This window comes from Scyliorhinus torazame, chromosome 30 (genome assembly GCF_047496885.1).
Source record: "Scyliorhinus torazame isolate Kashiwa2021f chromosome 30, sScyTor2.1, whole genome shotgun sequence".
Classification (NCBI taxonomy): Eukaryota; Metazoa; Chordata; class Chondrichthyes; order Carcharhiniformes; family Scyliorhinidae; genus Scyliorhinus; species Scyliorhinus torazame.
In genome coordinates, this window is record NC_092736.1 from 10978002 (window position 1) to 10989958 (window position 11957).

The window sequence follows — 11957 nt, forward strand, 5'->3', positions numbered from 1 at the left end:
TTTCAAGAAGGTGTTCGATATAACTCTTGGGGGCTAGAGGGTTCCAATCCGGCCCCGGGTCACTGTCCGCGTGGAGTTTGCACATTCTCCCCGTGTCTGCGTGGGTTTGACCCCCACAACACAAAGATGTGCAGGGTAGGTGGATTGGCCATGCTAAATTGCCCCTTAATTGGAAAAAATGAATTGGGTACTCTAAATTTGTATTAAAAAAATTAAAATAAATTGCCCCTTAATTGGAAAAAAAAAGGATATTGGGGGAAAGCAGGAACAGGTTACTGAGCTGGATGGTCAGCCATGCTCATAATGAAGGGTGGAGCAGGCTCGAAGGGCCGAATGGCCTCCTCCTGCTATTTTCTATGTTTAAAAAAACTTGGGAGTTACCCAGTGTGAAGGTTAATGTGCAAGATGGGCAGATGGTCCAGAAGATGGCGCCGGAGCGAGGCGACTCCCTGCGAGCTCTTCCCAACAGATCCACTTTTTACTGAATTTATACCCGTTCTCATCTTTTAAAATGTAATTCTAAGACTAACATTATTACTACATTGTGTACCTTGTGTTGCCCTATTATGTATTTTCTTTTATTCCCTTTTCTTCCCATGTACTTAATGGTCTGTTGAGCTGCTCGCAGAAAAATACTTTTCACTGTACCTCGGTACACGTGACAATAAACAAATCCAATCCAATCCAATTCCTGTGTCTGAAATTGTAATAGGGGTCATTTCAAACAGGTATAACCTTTCACTAAAAAATGCAAAGATATTAGATACAGACCTAAAGACATTAAGGCTAATCTGTGCACTGCACAATGTGGAGGGTTTTAAGGGTGCTTCGTTTGAGGCCTGTTTTGTAGCAAGACTTTTTTTTACAAAAAACATTAGAGTACACAATTATTTTTTTTCCAATTAAGGGGCAATTTAGTGGGACCAATCCACCTATCCTGCACACCTTTGGGTTGTGGGGGCGAAACCCACGCAAACACGGGGAGAACGTGCAAAGTCCACACGGACAGTGACCCGGGGCCGGGATCGAACCTGGGACCTCGGCGCCGTGAGGCAGCAGTGCTAACCACTGCGCCGCCGTGCCGCCCCGGCCAGTCGTTTCTGCGTTGTACCATTCTATGTAAATTTCTGTACAGGGGAAGATAGTGGCTTGGCGGTAATGTGACTGGATTCGTAACCTAAAGACTGTCGTTAATATTCTGGGGAACACTATCAAATCCTGAATCCCATCAATTGTGAAAGCTTGTCTTGGCGATGGGGAGCATGAAGTTCTCATTGATTGCTGTAAAACCTCACCTCGTTCTCTCATATCCTTCAGGGAGGGAAATCTGCAGTCCTTACCCGATCTGGCCTCCACTACAGGCCCACAGCAATAGCTGCCCTCTGAAATGGTCGAGCAAGCCACTCAGTTCAAGGACAATCAAGGATGGGCAACAAATGCTGGCCTCGCCGTAGACGTCCACATGCCGTGAAAGAGTAAATATTAAAAGATACACAATGGCAATACTTGATCGAAGGGGAGGGAAATTGCAAACTTTCAGAGGAATTTCACTTCCTGCAAGAAGGGGACATTACCAGGATTACAAAAAAATGTGTCCATTTTTTCATGGCGCGTGGCCCAAGCCCAGAGCCTCAGCAGGACAAGTGTCACGTCCAAACCAAAATCGAAACCATTATAAAATGATCTGACACCAGTTACCTAAGCAGATGAATGCGGCCTGGTAACTGGTGAAGCTCATCCAATAGACGATGGCAGAGTGTGAGGGTCTGATGTGCCTCTTCTGGTTGAAGACTTTCTGTGTGTCTCCTCTGCGAAGAGCCTGGAGGTTTTCCCTGTAACAAGAGCAAAGGCGAAGTGAGCAGCAAGCTGGATTTAATAGTGTTTTTAAAAAACGTTTTAAAAATAAATTTAGAGTACCCGAGTCATTTTTTCCAATTAAGGGGCAATTTAGCGTGGCCAATCCCCCTACCCCACACATCTTTGGATTGTGGGGGTGAAACCCACGCAAACACGGGGAGAATGTGCATTCTCCACATGGACAGTGACCCACAGCCGGGATCGAACCTGGGACCTCGGTGCCATGGGGCAGCAGTGCTAACCACTGCGCCACCGTGTTTCCCTTGGATTCAACAGTGTCTGACCACCAATACTCACAGATTGCCGTATGAAGAAACATTGAGGACTCTGGGTCTGTACTCGTTGGAGTTTAGTAGGACGAGGGGATCTTATTCAAACTTACAAAATACTGCGAGGCCTGGATAGAGTGGTCATGGAGAGGATGTTTCCACTTGTAGGAAAAACTAGAACCAGAGGACACCATCTCAGACTAAAGGGACGCTCCTTAAAAACAGAGATGAGGAGGAATTCCTTCAGCCAGAGGGTGGTGAATCTGTGGAACTCTTTGCCGCAGAAGGCTGTGGAGGCCAAATCACTGAGTGCCTTTAAGATAGAGCTAAATAGGTTCTTGATTAATAAGGGGATCAGGGGTTATGGGGAGACGGCAGGAGAATGGGGATGAGAAAAATATCAGCCATGATTGAATGGCGGAGCAGACTCGATGGGCCGAGTGGCCTAAGTCTGCTTCTATATCTTATGATCTTTTAGATACTCAATAACAATTTAAATAAATAAAATTGGACTGTCATTGTCCAACAACCACTTACAGGGTCCCTTTCACTAGTAAAATATTGCAAATTGTTGAAACTATACATCCCAATAAAACCATTAAATGAATAAAAAACCATATTCAGCTCACACAGGAAATACAAAATGAAGTTGATCCACAATAAGTTGTGGGCAGGAGGGGGGTGCAGAATAATCTACTAGATTATCCCAAGAATATTCTTCTCCAGATCTATTTAGAAAGTAAATTGAAATGTTGTACAGTTGCACACAAATTGGTTTAACAAAATATATCCAGGCTGATTTTTTTCAAGTTCACCAGTTAGAGAAAACCCACATCGCCAGGTGGGTCGACAGAAGTCTTTTATTTTTGAAGTTACCTGTGTAAAACCATCGACCTCATTAACATGGAAAGTGTGAAGGTACAGGACACGCCCACTGCAGACACGTAACACACTGTTGGGGAGGGGGGGGGGGGGGGGGAGAAAAAGGAAACAAATAGTTTTCTCAATCGCACCGTAGCTGATATTACACAAACAAAGTTTATAAAACTGCCAAGAGCAAGGAGAAAAGCGTGCATTGTCTATTGATTCAATGGGCTTGATTTAACGTTCCCCTATCAGGTGTGTTTTTGGTGGGGGGTGGGGAAGGGGTCCAATAAGGTAGGATGGGTGTCCAGCCCATCACCTCCCTGCCCACCCTTACGTTCACGCCCATGACATGATAGGTGTCTGGCGGCACGCCTTGCCATTTTTGGTTATAAATTTAGAGTACCACTGGCACAGTGGTTAGCACTGGGGCTGCGCGCTGAGGACCCGGGTTCGAATCCCGGCCCTGGGTCACTGTCCGTGTGGAGTTTGCACATTCACCCAGTGTCTGCGTGGGTTTCACCCCCACAACCCAAAGATGTGCAGGGTACATTATTGGGTCTCTAAATTTATTTTATTTATTTTATTTTTTTTTTAAATTTAGAGTACCCAATTATTTTTTCGCCAATTAAGGGGCAATTTACCGTTGCCAATCCACCTACCCTGCACATCTTTGGGTCATGGGGGTGAAACCCATGCAGACACGGGGAGAATGTGCAAACTCCACACGGACAGTGACCCAGGGCCGGGATCGAGCCCGGGTCCACACCACCGTGAGGCAGCAGTGCTAACCACTGTGCCGCCGTGCTGCCCCGCCATATGTAAATAAAAAAATTATGGGTCAACTGGGCTTTTTTACAAGCCATTTGGCCCTGATAATGCGCTGCCCACGCCATAATATGGTTGACGTGGGCAGGTGGATCAGAGTGGGCAGCTCGTTACTTTAAAAATAGTTTTTAAACAGATGGGAGGAAATGGGGTGTACTATCTTCAGGGGGGGGGGGTTGTGTATTGACGGCAGCCCCCACCCCACAAATATTGCACCTTCGTTTCCTCCCTATCTTTGTTTCTTTTTAAATAAATTTAGAGTACCCAATTATTTATTTATTTAGTTATCTTTCCAATTAAGGGGAAATTTAACGTGGCCAATCCACCTAGCCTGCACATCTTTGGGTCGTGGGGGTGAAACCCACGCAGACACGGGGAGAATGTGCAAACTCCGCACGGACAGTGACCCAGGATCGAGATTCGAACCCGGTCCTTAGTAGGCAGTAGTGCTATCCACTACGTCACGTGCCGCCCCTGCCCTTCCTCCCTACCTGCCTGTTCTCCGAAACCAACTTCTCATGCACCTTTTTCGCACCCATTCTCTCTTCCCCCCCCCCCGCCCTCAGAAGGCCAAATCCATCCCGCCCACTACCCTGCACTTTCCCCGCTCCATCTCCTTGGCTCTGGCGGTTGCAGTCCCGGCAGCGGCCACCAGCGAGCTCGTGGCGCTGCACCTGGATTGCTGGAGCTGCGAGCTAATAAATGTGGGGTTGAAGTCCCACAATTTAGCCTTCCCGCGCGGTGTGTTATAGCTGCGGAGGCAGGCGGGGTTGCGCGGAGGCAGTTGGCTTCGAGCTGACTTTCCTCTGCGGGGGCATCGAGACATCCACCCTACCCTCCTCCAAAATGCTGGTCCATTGCCCCGTAATGAACCAACAAGGTACGTCACATTGGTGACAAATTGGCCTCTTTGATGGCCTAGCCCGAAGCAACAGAAACTCTCAAAGCCAAACACTCAACCCCATCACCATCTGAATCAATTTTTAACAACCTTCGGTGGAATTAAACACCGTCAATTTAACTTTTGTGCGTGTGAAGTTATATTTGTACGGGTGATTCTGGAATGTCCTGAGAACGTACAAACTTCCCTCCGCCCCAGAATAAGTGGTTCCCCAGGGAAGTAGCAGCCAATCAGATCCAAAATGGAGGGAGTCAGCCTGAATGATCTGCCAGCTGAAGACTAATTGTCATAAAATCAAATTGTTGTTCATCAGTCAATGCCAGGTTGTTAGGAACTTGCACCCTTACTGGTGGGGGAGGGGGAAATGGGATGTTGTTGGTTGTAATTTTTTTCCTGAAGAAACGTACCTTCCACGACCCAAATGTAATATTTGACAATATTGAGAACTTCACTCCTACTTTCCGAAAGATTGACCCCAAATCCTTCGAGTACGTAGGATATCTGCTCTTGAACTCCAGCCCGCATCTTCTCCAGAGTAGGGACAGCGTATACCACAAGCAGGAGGGCAAACTGTAGGCAAAAAACACCAGTCAGAGGAATATAGGAATTAGGAGCAGAACAAATCAGCCCTTCGAGCCTGCTCCACCATTCAACCAGATCAGGGCTGATCTCTTCCTGGCCTTAAATCCACCTCCCTGACTGCCCCCCATACCCCTTTAATCTGTTTTTCAATCAGAAATATATCTATCTCCTTCTTGAAACCATTTAATGACTCGGACTCCACCGCACTATGGGGCAGCAAGCTCCACAAATTCACCCCCCTCTGCGAGAATTAGTTCCTCCTCATCTCAGTTCTAAATCTACCGCCTCTCAATCTAACTCCGTGACCTCTCGTTCTAGATTTCCCCACAAGGGGGAACATTTGGTCTATGTTTACTTTATCAATCTCTTTTAGCATTTTATGGGCGGGATTCTCTCAGCCCTGGGCAGGGCCGGAGAATCCCGAGACCGGGCCACACCCCCTCCGACGCCGGCGTGGTTGGCGTGGCACCGGTCGCGGGCCACTCTACGCGGCCGGCCCGCCGATTCTGGGACCAGGATGGGCCGAGCGGCCGTCGTGGAAACGCCGAGTCCCACCGGCGCCGTCTACATGTGCTCGCAGCCGACGGGAACTCTGCGCGGAAGCGCCGGGTGGCGGCCTGTGGGGGCGGGGAAGGGGGCTCCGACCCCGGGGGGGGGCCTCCGATGCGGCTTGGCCCGTGATCGGGGCCCACTGATCGGCGGGCCGGCCTTTCTGGCTGGGGGACTCATTTCCTACGCGCCGGCCCCTTTAGTGCTGCGCCATGTTGCGTCGGGGCCGGCGCGTTGAAGGAAGCCACTGCGCATGCGCGCGTTGGCGCCGGTGCCACTGCACATGTGCGCGTTGGCCAGAATTTGTCCTGGGAGCGGCCCATTCACGCCATCGTAAAACGTGACGCCGTTTACGACGGCGTGGACACTCTGCCGCGAGATGAGAGAATCCCGCCCTATATTCCTCGATCAGAGCCCCTCTCATCCTTCTAAACTCCAGCGAGTATAAACTCAAACTGTTTAATCTTTCCTCATACGTCAACCCTGTCATCCCTGGAATCAATCTGGTGAACCTCCTCTGAACTGCCTCCAATGCCACCACATCCTTCCTCAAATAAGGAGACCAAAACTGGACACAATACTCCAGGTGTGGTCTCACCAACACCCTATACAATTGCAACAACACTTCTCTACTTTTATACTCGAGTCCTTTTGCAATAAACACTATCATTCCATTTGCCTTTCTAATTACATGCTGTCCCTGCACACCAACTTCCTGCGATTCATCAACAAAGACACCCAGATCCCTCTGTTCAGATGCAACTTGAATCTTTCCATTTAGATAATAATTTGCTTATATTCTTTCAGCAAAAATGGATAACTTCACAATTATCTACATTGAACTCCATCTGCCTAGCCTATCTATACCCATCTGTAAAAGCTTTATTTCCTCTTCACTGCCTGTTTTCCCACCTATTTTAATACCATCCGCAAATTTTGCTATGTTACGCTCTGTCCCCGTTTGCAGATGATTGATATAGATTGTAAACAGTTGAGGTCTGAGGACTGACCCCTGTGACACCCCGCTAGTTACAGTTCACTAGCCAGAGAAGGACCCATTTATCCCGACCCTCTGCTTTCTGTCAGTCGGGAGTATTTATAATGTTGCCAAAACAAGAGATATAAAACCCTGCAATTCGTAAGTGAGAAATAGAGCAAGTGGACCAAGCAAGAAGTTGAAGAACGAACGAACACAGGTTAATGTTAACATGTGAATAATTGTAACATTTGGACAGGCCACAATCTTAGCTGCTCACTGATGTAATTCACATTCTTAGATTGTGTGTCCACCGCTGCATTTAATAACAACTTTTAATTTGTACGGTTTTCCCCATGGCATCTCAAAGCGCTTTCAGCATCGTCTCTGTTGTGATGTCGAAAACGCAGCAGCCAATCTGTGTTCCGCAAGCTCCCACGAACATGACATTGATCAGATAATCTGTTTCAGGGATTGAAACAGGAAGGCAGATTACTACCTGAATGGTTGTAAATTAGGAGAGGGCAGTGTGCAGCGGGACCTGGGTATCCTTGTGCACCAGTCGCTGAAGGTAAGCATGCAGGTGCAGCAGGCGGTAAAGAAGGCTAATGGTATGTTGGCCTTCATTGCGAGAGGTTTTGAGTATAGAAGCAGGGATGAGTTGCTACAATTTTACAGGGCCTTGGTGAGGCCACACCTGGGGTAGTGTGTGCAATTTTGGTCTCCTTCTCTGAGGAAGGATGTTCTTGCTCTCGAGGGAGAGCAGCGAAGGTTTACCAGACTGATTCCAGGGATGGCGGGACTGTCATATGAGGAGAGATTGACTAGGTTGGGATTGTTCTCACTGGAGTTCAGAAGAATGAGGGGGAATCTCATCGAGACTTATAAAATTCTAACAGGACTAGACAGGGTAGATGCAGGGAAGATGTTATCAATGATGGGTGTGTCCAGACTGGGGTCACAGTCTGAGGATTCAGGGTAAACCATTTCGGACAGAGATAAGGAGACATTTCTTCACCCAGAGAGTGATGAGCCTGTGGAATTCATTACCACAGGAAGTAGTTGATGCAAAAACATTGAATATATTCAAGAGGCGGCTGGATGTAGCACTTGGGGAGAATGGGATCAAAGGCTATGGGGAGAAAGCAGGATTGGGCTATTGAGTTGGATGAACAGCCATGATCGTGATGAATGGCGGAGCAGGCTCGACGGGCCAAAAGGCCTCCTCCTGCTCCTATCTTCTATGCATCTACGAATATTGGCATGTCAGGGAGGGTTGCCCTGCTCTTTATAAACCACCATTGATTCGCAAATTCCCAGCAGCTCGCAATTGGCTGGCAATGCAATCTTCTGGTCCCGCTGATCATGATTTACATTTCTCCGCCCGTGATACCGTCGGGAGACCCGCAGCGGGAGTAGGCTCCGGCGGGAAATCCCAGTGACGGGATGATAGAATTCCGCCACCAGCGACGGGCGCAGGGTCGAGAAACACATGGCTGGTGGACCAGGGAATCCCGCCCAGAGATTCAACATTCCCTTCTGAACCAATCATTACCTGATAGATAGAAACAATTGCCACAGTCAATGATACAACCAGTTTTGTTGGAATTCTGAACCCTGTGGAGGAAATAAATAAGAGGATTTAAGAAGAGAAATAAAACAAGCATGGAACTCTCTTCTCTGGAACCCCCCCCCCAACAAAATTCTTCAGCACTCCACTAATTCAGGGGGATTCAAATGTCCCACGTGGAGTAAGAAGGACCCTTGTGGTTATCAATACGTATCAGCACACTTGGTCCCGGACTTTCTAAACGGTCAGGGCTAGTAACCGAGACATAGACATTGCCGCTGCTGGAGAAAATGTCTCATTATTACCAGCACAGAGAGACAAACCAAATTGGGAATAAGGGGCAATGAGAGAACACTAAACTTTCACACGATAACAACAGATTATCCAGGCAGTAAATCAGGGCATGTCTTGGGAGTGTGTGAATCTCCTGTTAGGAAAACAAGGTAGTTTTAAGAGATTCAAACTTGTATTGGTAAAGATTAGAAATAAAGTATAGTTTTAAGTGGTTTTAATATAATGTTGTTTCTGTGGCTGGAAAGATAAAACCTACACTTAAGATTCAAGCTGCGGGGAGAGTGGGATGGAGAATCCCGCCCATGGTCGTTTGAGCCCGAGTTCCATTCTGAGATCTTTCCGTCCAGTTATAACATCGACTGGGATCGTAACACTCCTGAGCTTTAATATCGAAACAATTCTTCAATCAGCCTGCTTTGACTTCTTTGTCGAGAAGCTCAAAGATTCCCCTTATTTCTCTCCCATCCAGTTGAAGAATCCTGCTTTGGACACCGTGAATTGGGCTTCGTGGTGTGGAGCATGTTAACAGCAAGTCTGGAGGGCTGGTTTAGCACACAGTGGGCTAGACAGCTGGTTTGTGATGCAGAATAAGGCCAGCAGCGCGGGTTCAATTCCCGTACGCTTACCCGAACAGGCACCTGAATGTGGCGACGAGGGGCTTTTCACAGTAACTTCATACTTGTGACAATAAAAGGTTACTTATTCGCAACTCACAATTAAATACATATTTTACAGATATGGAACTGACCCTAGCCGAGGCCTTTACTCAGCATTGTCCACCTCCAGACTGACCCTGATTTGGGACATGGCCTTTTTATATCAGTGTGTGTGTGCGTGTCAGTCCCATATTAACCCTTTAGATACCAGACCCTACTGCTACATCCCTCCTTCAAGGGAACGGACCTTTTGAAAATGATAGTGCTTCCAGGAAAGCTGAAATTAAGGGGGCCTTAATTAGTTACTCAAAGTCACAAAGGATTTTGAAGAGACAAATCATAGAATCATTGAATTTACAGTGCAGAAGGAGGCCATTCGGCCCATCAAGTCTGCACCAGCCTTTGGAAAGAGCACCCTACTTAAGCCCACGTCTCCATCCTATCTCCGTAACCCAGTAACCCCACCTAACCTTTTGGACACTAAGGAGCAATTTAGCGTGGCCAATCCACCTAACCTGCACATCTTTGGACTGCGGGAGGAAACCGGAGCACCCGGAGGAAACCCACGCAGACACAGGGAGAAGGTGCAAACTCCACTCAGTCACCCGAGGCTGGGATTGAACCGGGTCCCTGGTGCCGTGCTAACCACTGTGCAGCTGTGCCACCCATCAAATAAATAAAATAGGAATTTTATAAATAAATAAATAAGAGGAATGCATTTAGCTGGATATAGAGTCAGTAACTAAAAGACACAAGTTTAAGATAATTGCCAAAAGGACGAGGGAAGGGGAATTGTTTTAGGAATTAACACAGCAGTTATGATGATGCAGAACATATTTGCTGAAAGTGAAGCAGATTCAACAGCAATTTTTCAATGGGTAAAGGAAGAATCTCCAGGGCTATGGGACTAATTAGATAGCTCTTTCAAGAAACCGACAGGCACGATGGGCCGAATAGCCTGCTGCTTTGCTGAATGTTTCTCGGAGATGAGGGAGAGGAACACGTTCATCAACTGAGTCCTTACAGCAGCAGAGATTGAGCTGGAACAGTCTAACCCAGATGGTGTCAGAGTTGTGATAATTGTGAAGTGGTTTTATTATGTCAATTGCAGCTTTCGGGTGTTGCCTTCTGTTGGGCCCACAGTCTGGCACACTTATGCGTGCTAGAAGTTACATATATTAGTACGCAGACTGTTTTCTGAGCAGACAGAAAGTACACGTATACACATTGCGCCTGTTTCAACTGAACGAAATAGGTAGATGACAGCTATTTTCTGGTTCATTCCCCAGGGCAATGCCTTGAACAATCAGAGCCAACCTGCCTGGTTAGAATTTAAACGAAGCTTGGCAGTTAACTGTCAGTTATCAGTTAACTGGCGCATTCCGCGTGACAATGCCTCAACCAGTCACTAAGCTACCTCTTCTCATGAAGTATAAATTGTTGTTCCCTTCACATTTGGTATTTTTATGAATGGTCTGATGAGTGCAAGATGGAAAGCTTTGACATGTCTATTTTTTTCAGCGATACTCAAATTCTCTACAACCAAGTAACTATTTGCTTTACCTTTCATTGGCACATAGATGTACGATCGCATCAACCTCTCTATCCTGGACCACAGACTCAGCCGATCAGTGCTGACACTGAACAGGGGGTTGGGGGGGGGGGGGGGGGGGGGTGGAGATAAAATACATACATATAGTTCTTAGAGCTCCATTCCTTTAAAGTCACAAAACACCATTATATCCAAGTAATTATAAAACCTGGGCTCCCACAGTAGGTCAGAGGGTCATGGGCCCATTTTGAGATATCTGCAATGGACTTCAGTTGTCTTTGGGCCTAGAGAGTCAGAGAGATTCCATTTGCTGTGGCGTGACCCTCGGTGGAGAGTGCACGCGTATGAGGGTAGGCTCAGCCGTGTGAAGACTCATGCAGCTGAGCAGCCAGCTGGCAGTGGCCCACTGGACTGGCTGCAACTTGGACAAAGTGGCAGCCAATGAGCGGCAACAGCCCTGGGGGTACCGAAGCCGGTCAAAAGGCACGCACAGTGTAGCAGAGAGAGGTGGAGATAGAGAGATAGGAAAAGAAGAAAAAAAAGAGTGGCAAGCGAAGCAAAGAAATAAGAATTAGAGAAAAGGAAGGCGAGGAAAGAACGGGGGAAGGGCAGGAAAGGGTGAGAGACAGAGGGCGGGACTCTCCGTTCCTGAGACTAAGTGTTGACGCCGGGGCAGATTCGTGGAGTTAAGGGCCTGTGCCACGTGGAACAAGGCCGATTCCAATGAGCAATGGTGTCTGATTCGCCGGGTGCGTGATCGACACTCGGGAGGCTGACAAGCTGCAGCCGCACATACACATTACACTCCCCCCACACACACCATCCCAGCCAACAAGATGGCACTGGTTGCGCTGGAGTGCGCCCATCCCCATTGATGGGTGGGCTGGGGCCAGAGGGCACCCAGTAGGGTGGCCTGGGGGGGACCCCCTTAAGACCCGTGGCACTAAGTTCACAGTGGGCTGTCAGCGGTGTGCGCAGCTGCATGGCTGCCTTGCCGGCTGCGGCAACGGTGCTGCGGTCCATCCACCCCGACCCCACAGCCCACCTCCCGCCACTACC

At 48.0% G+C, this 11957-nt stretch overlaps 1 protein-coding gene across 1 annotated transcript in view; it reads right to left on the minus strand.

Annotated features, from left to right (window-relative positions):
* The window catches only part of stra6 (signaling receptor and transporter of retinol STRA6), an 83140-nt gene that overhangs the window by 15922 nt on the left and 55261 nt on the right, over positions 1–11957 (minus strand). The window contains exons 9-13 of the mRNA XM_072492809.1: positions 10910–11047; positions 8382–8443; positions 5127–5289; positions 3003–3078; positions 1699–1832 (exon numbers count right to left, since the gene is read on the minus strand). Of these exons, the coding sequence (XP_072348910.1) occupies positions 1699–1832; positions 3003–3078; positions 5127–5289; positions 8382–8443; positions 10910–11047 (573 nt within the window). The remainder of the gene's footprint in view (positions 1–1698; positions 1833–3002; positions 3079–5126; positions 5290–8381; positions 8444–10909; positions 11048–11957) is intronic.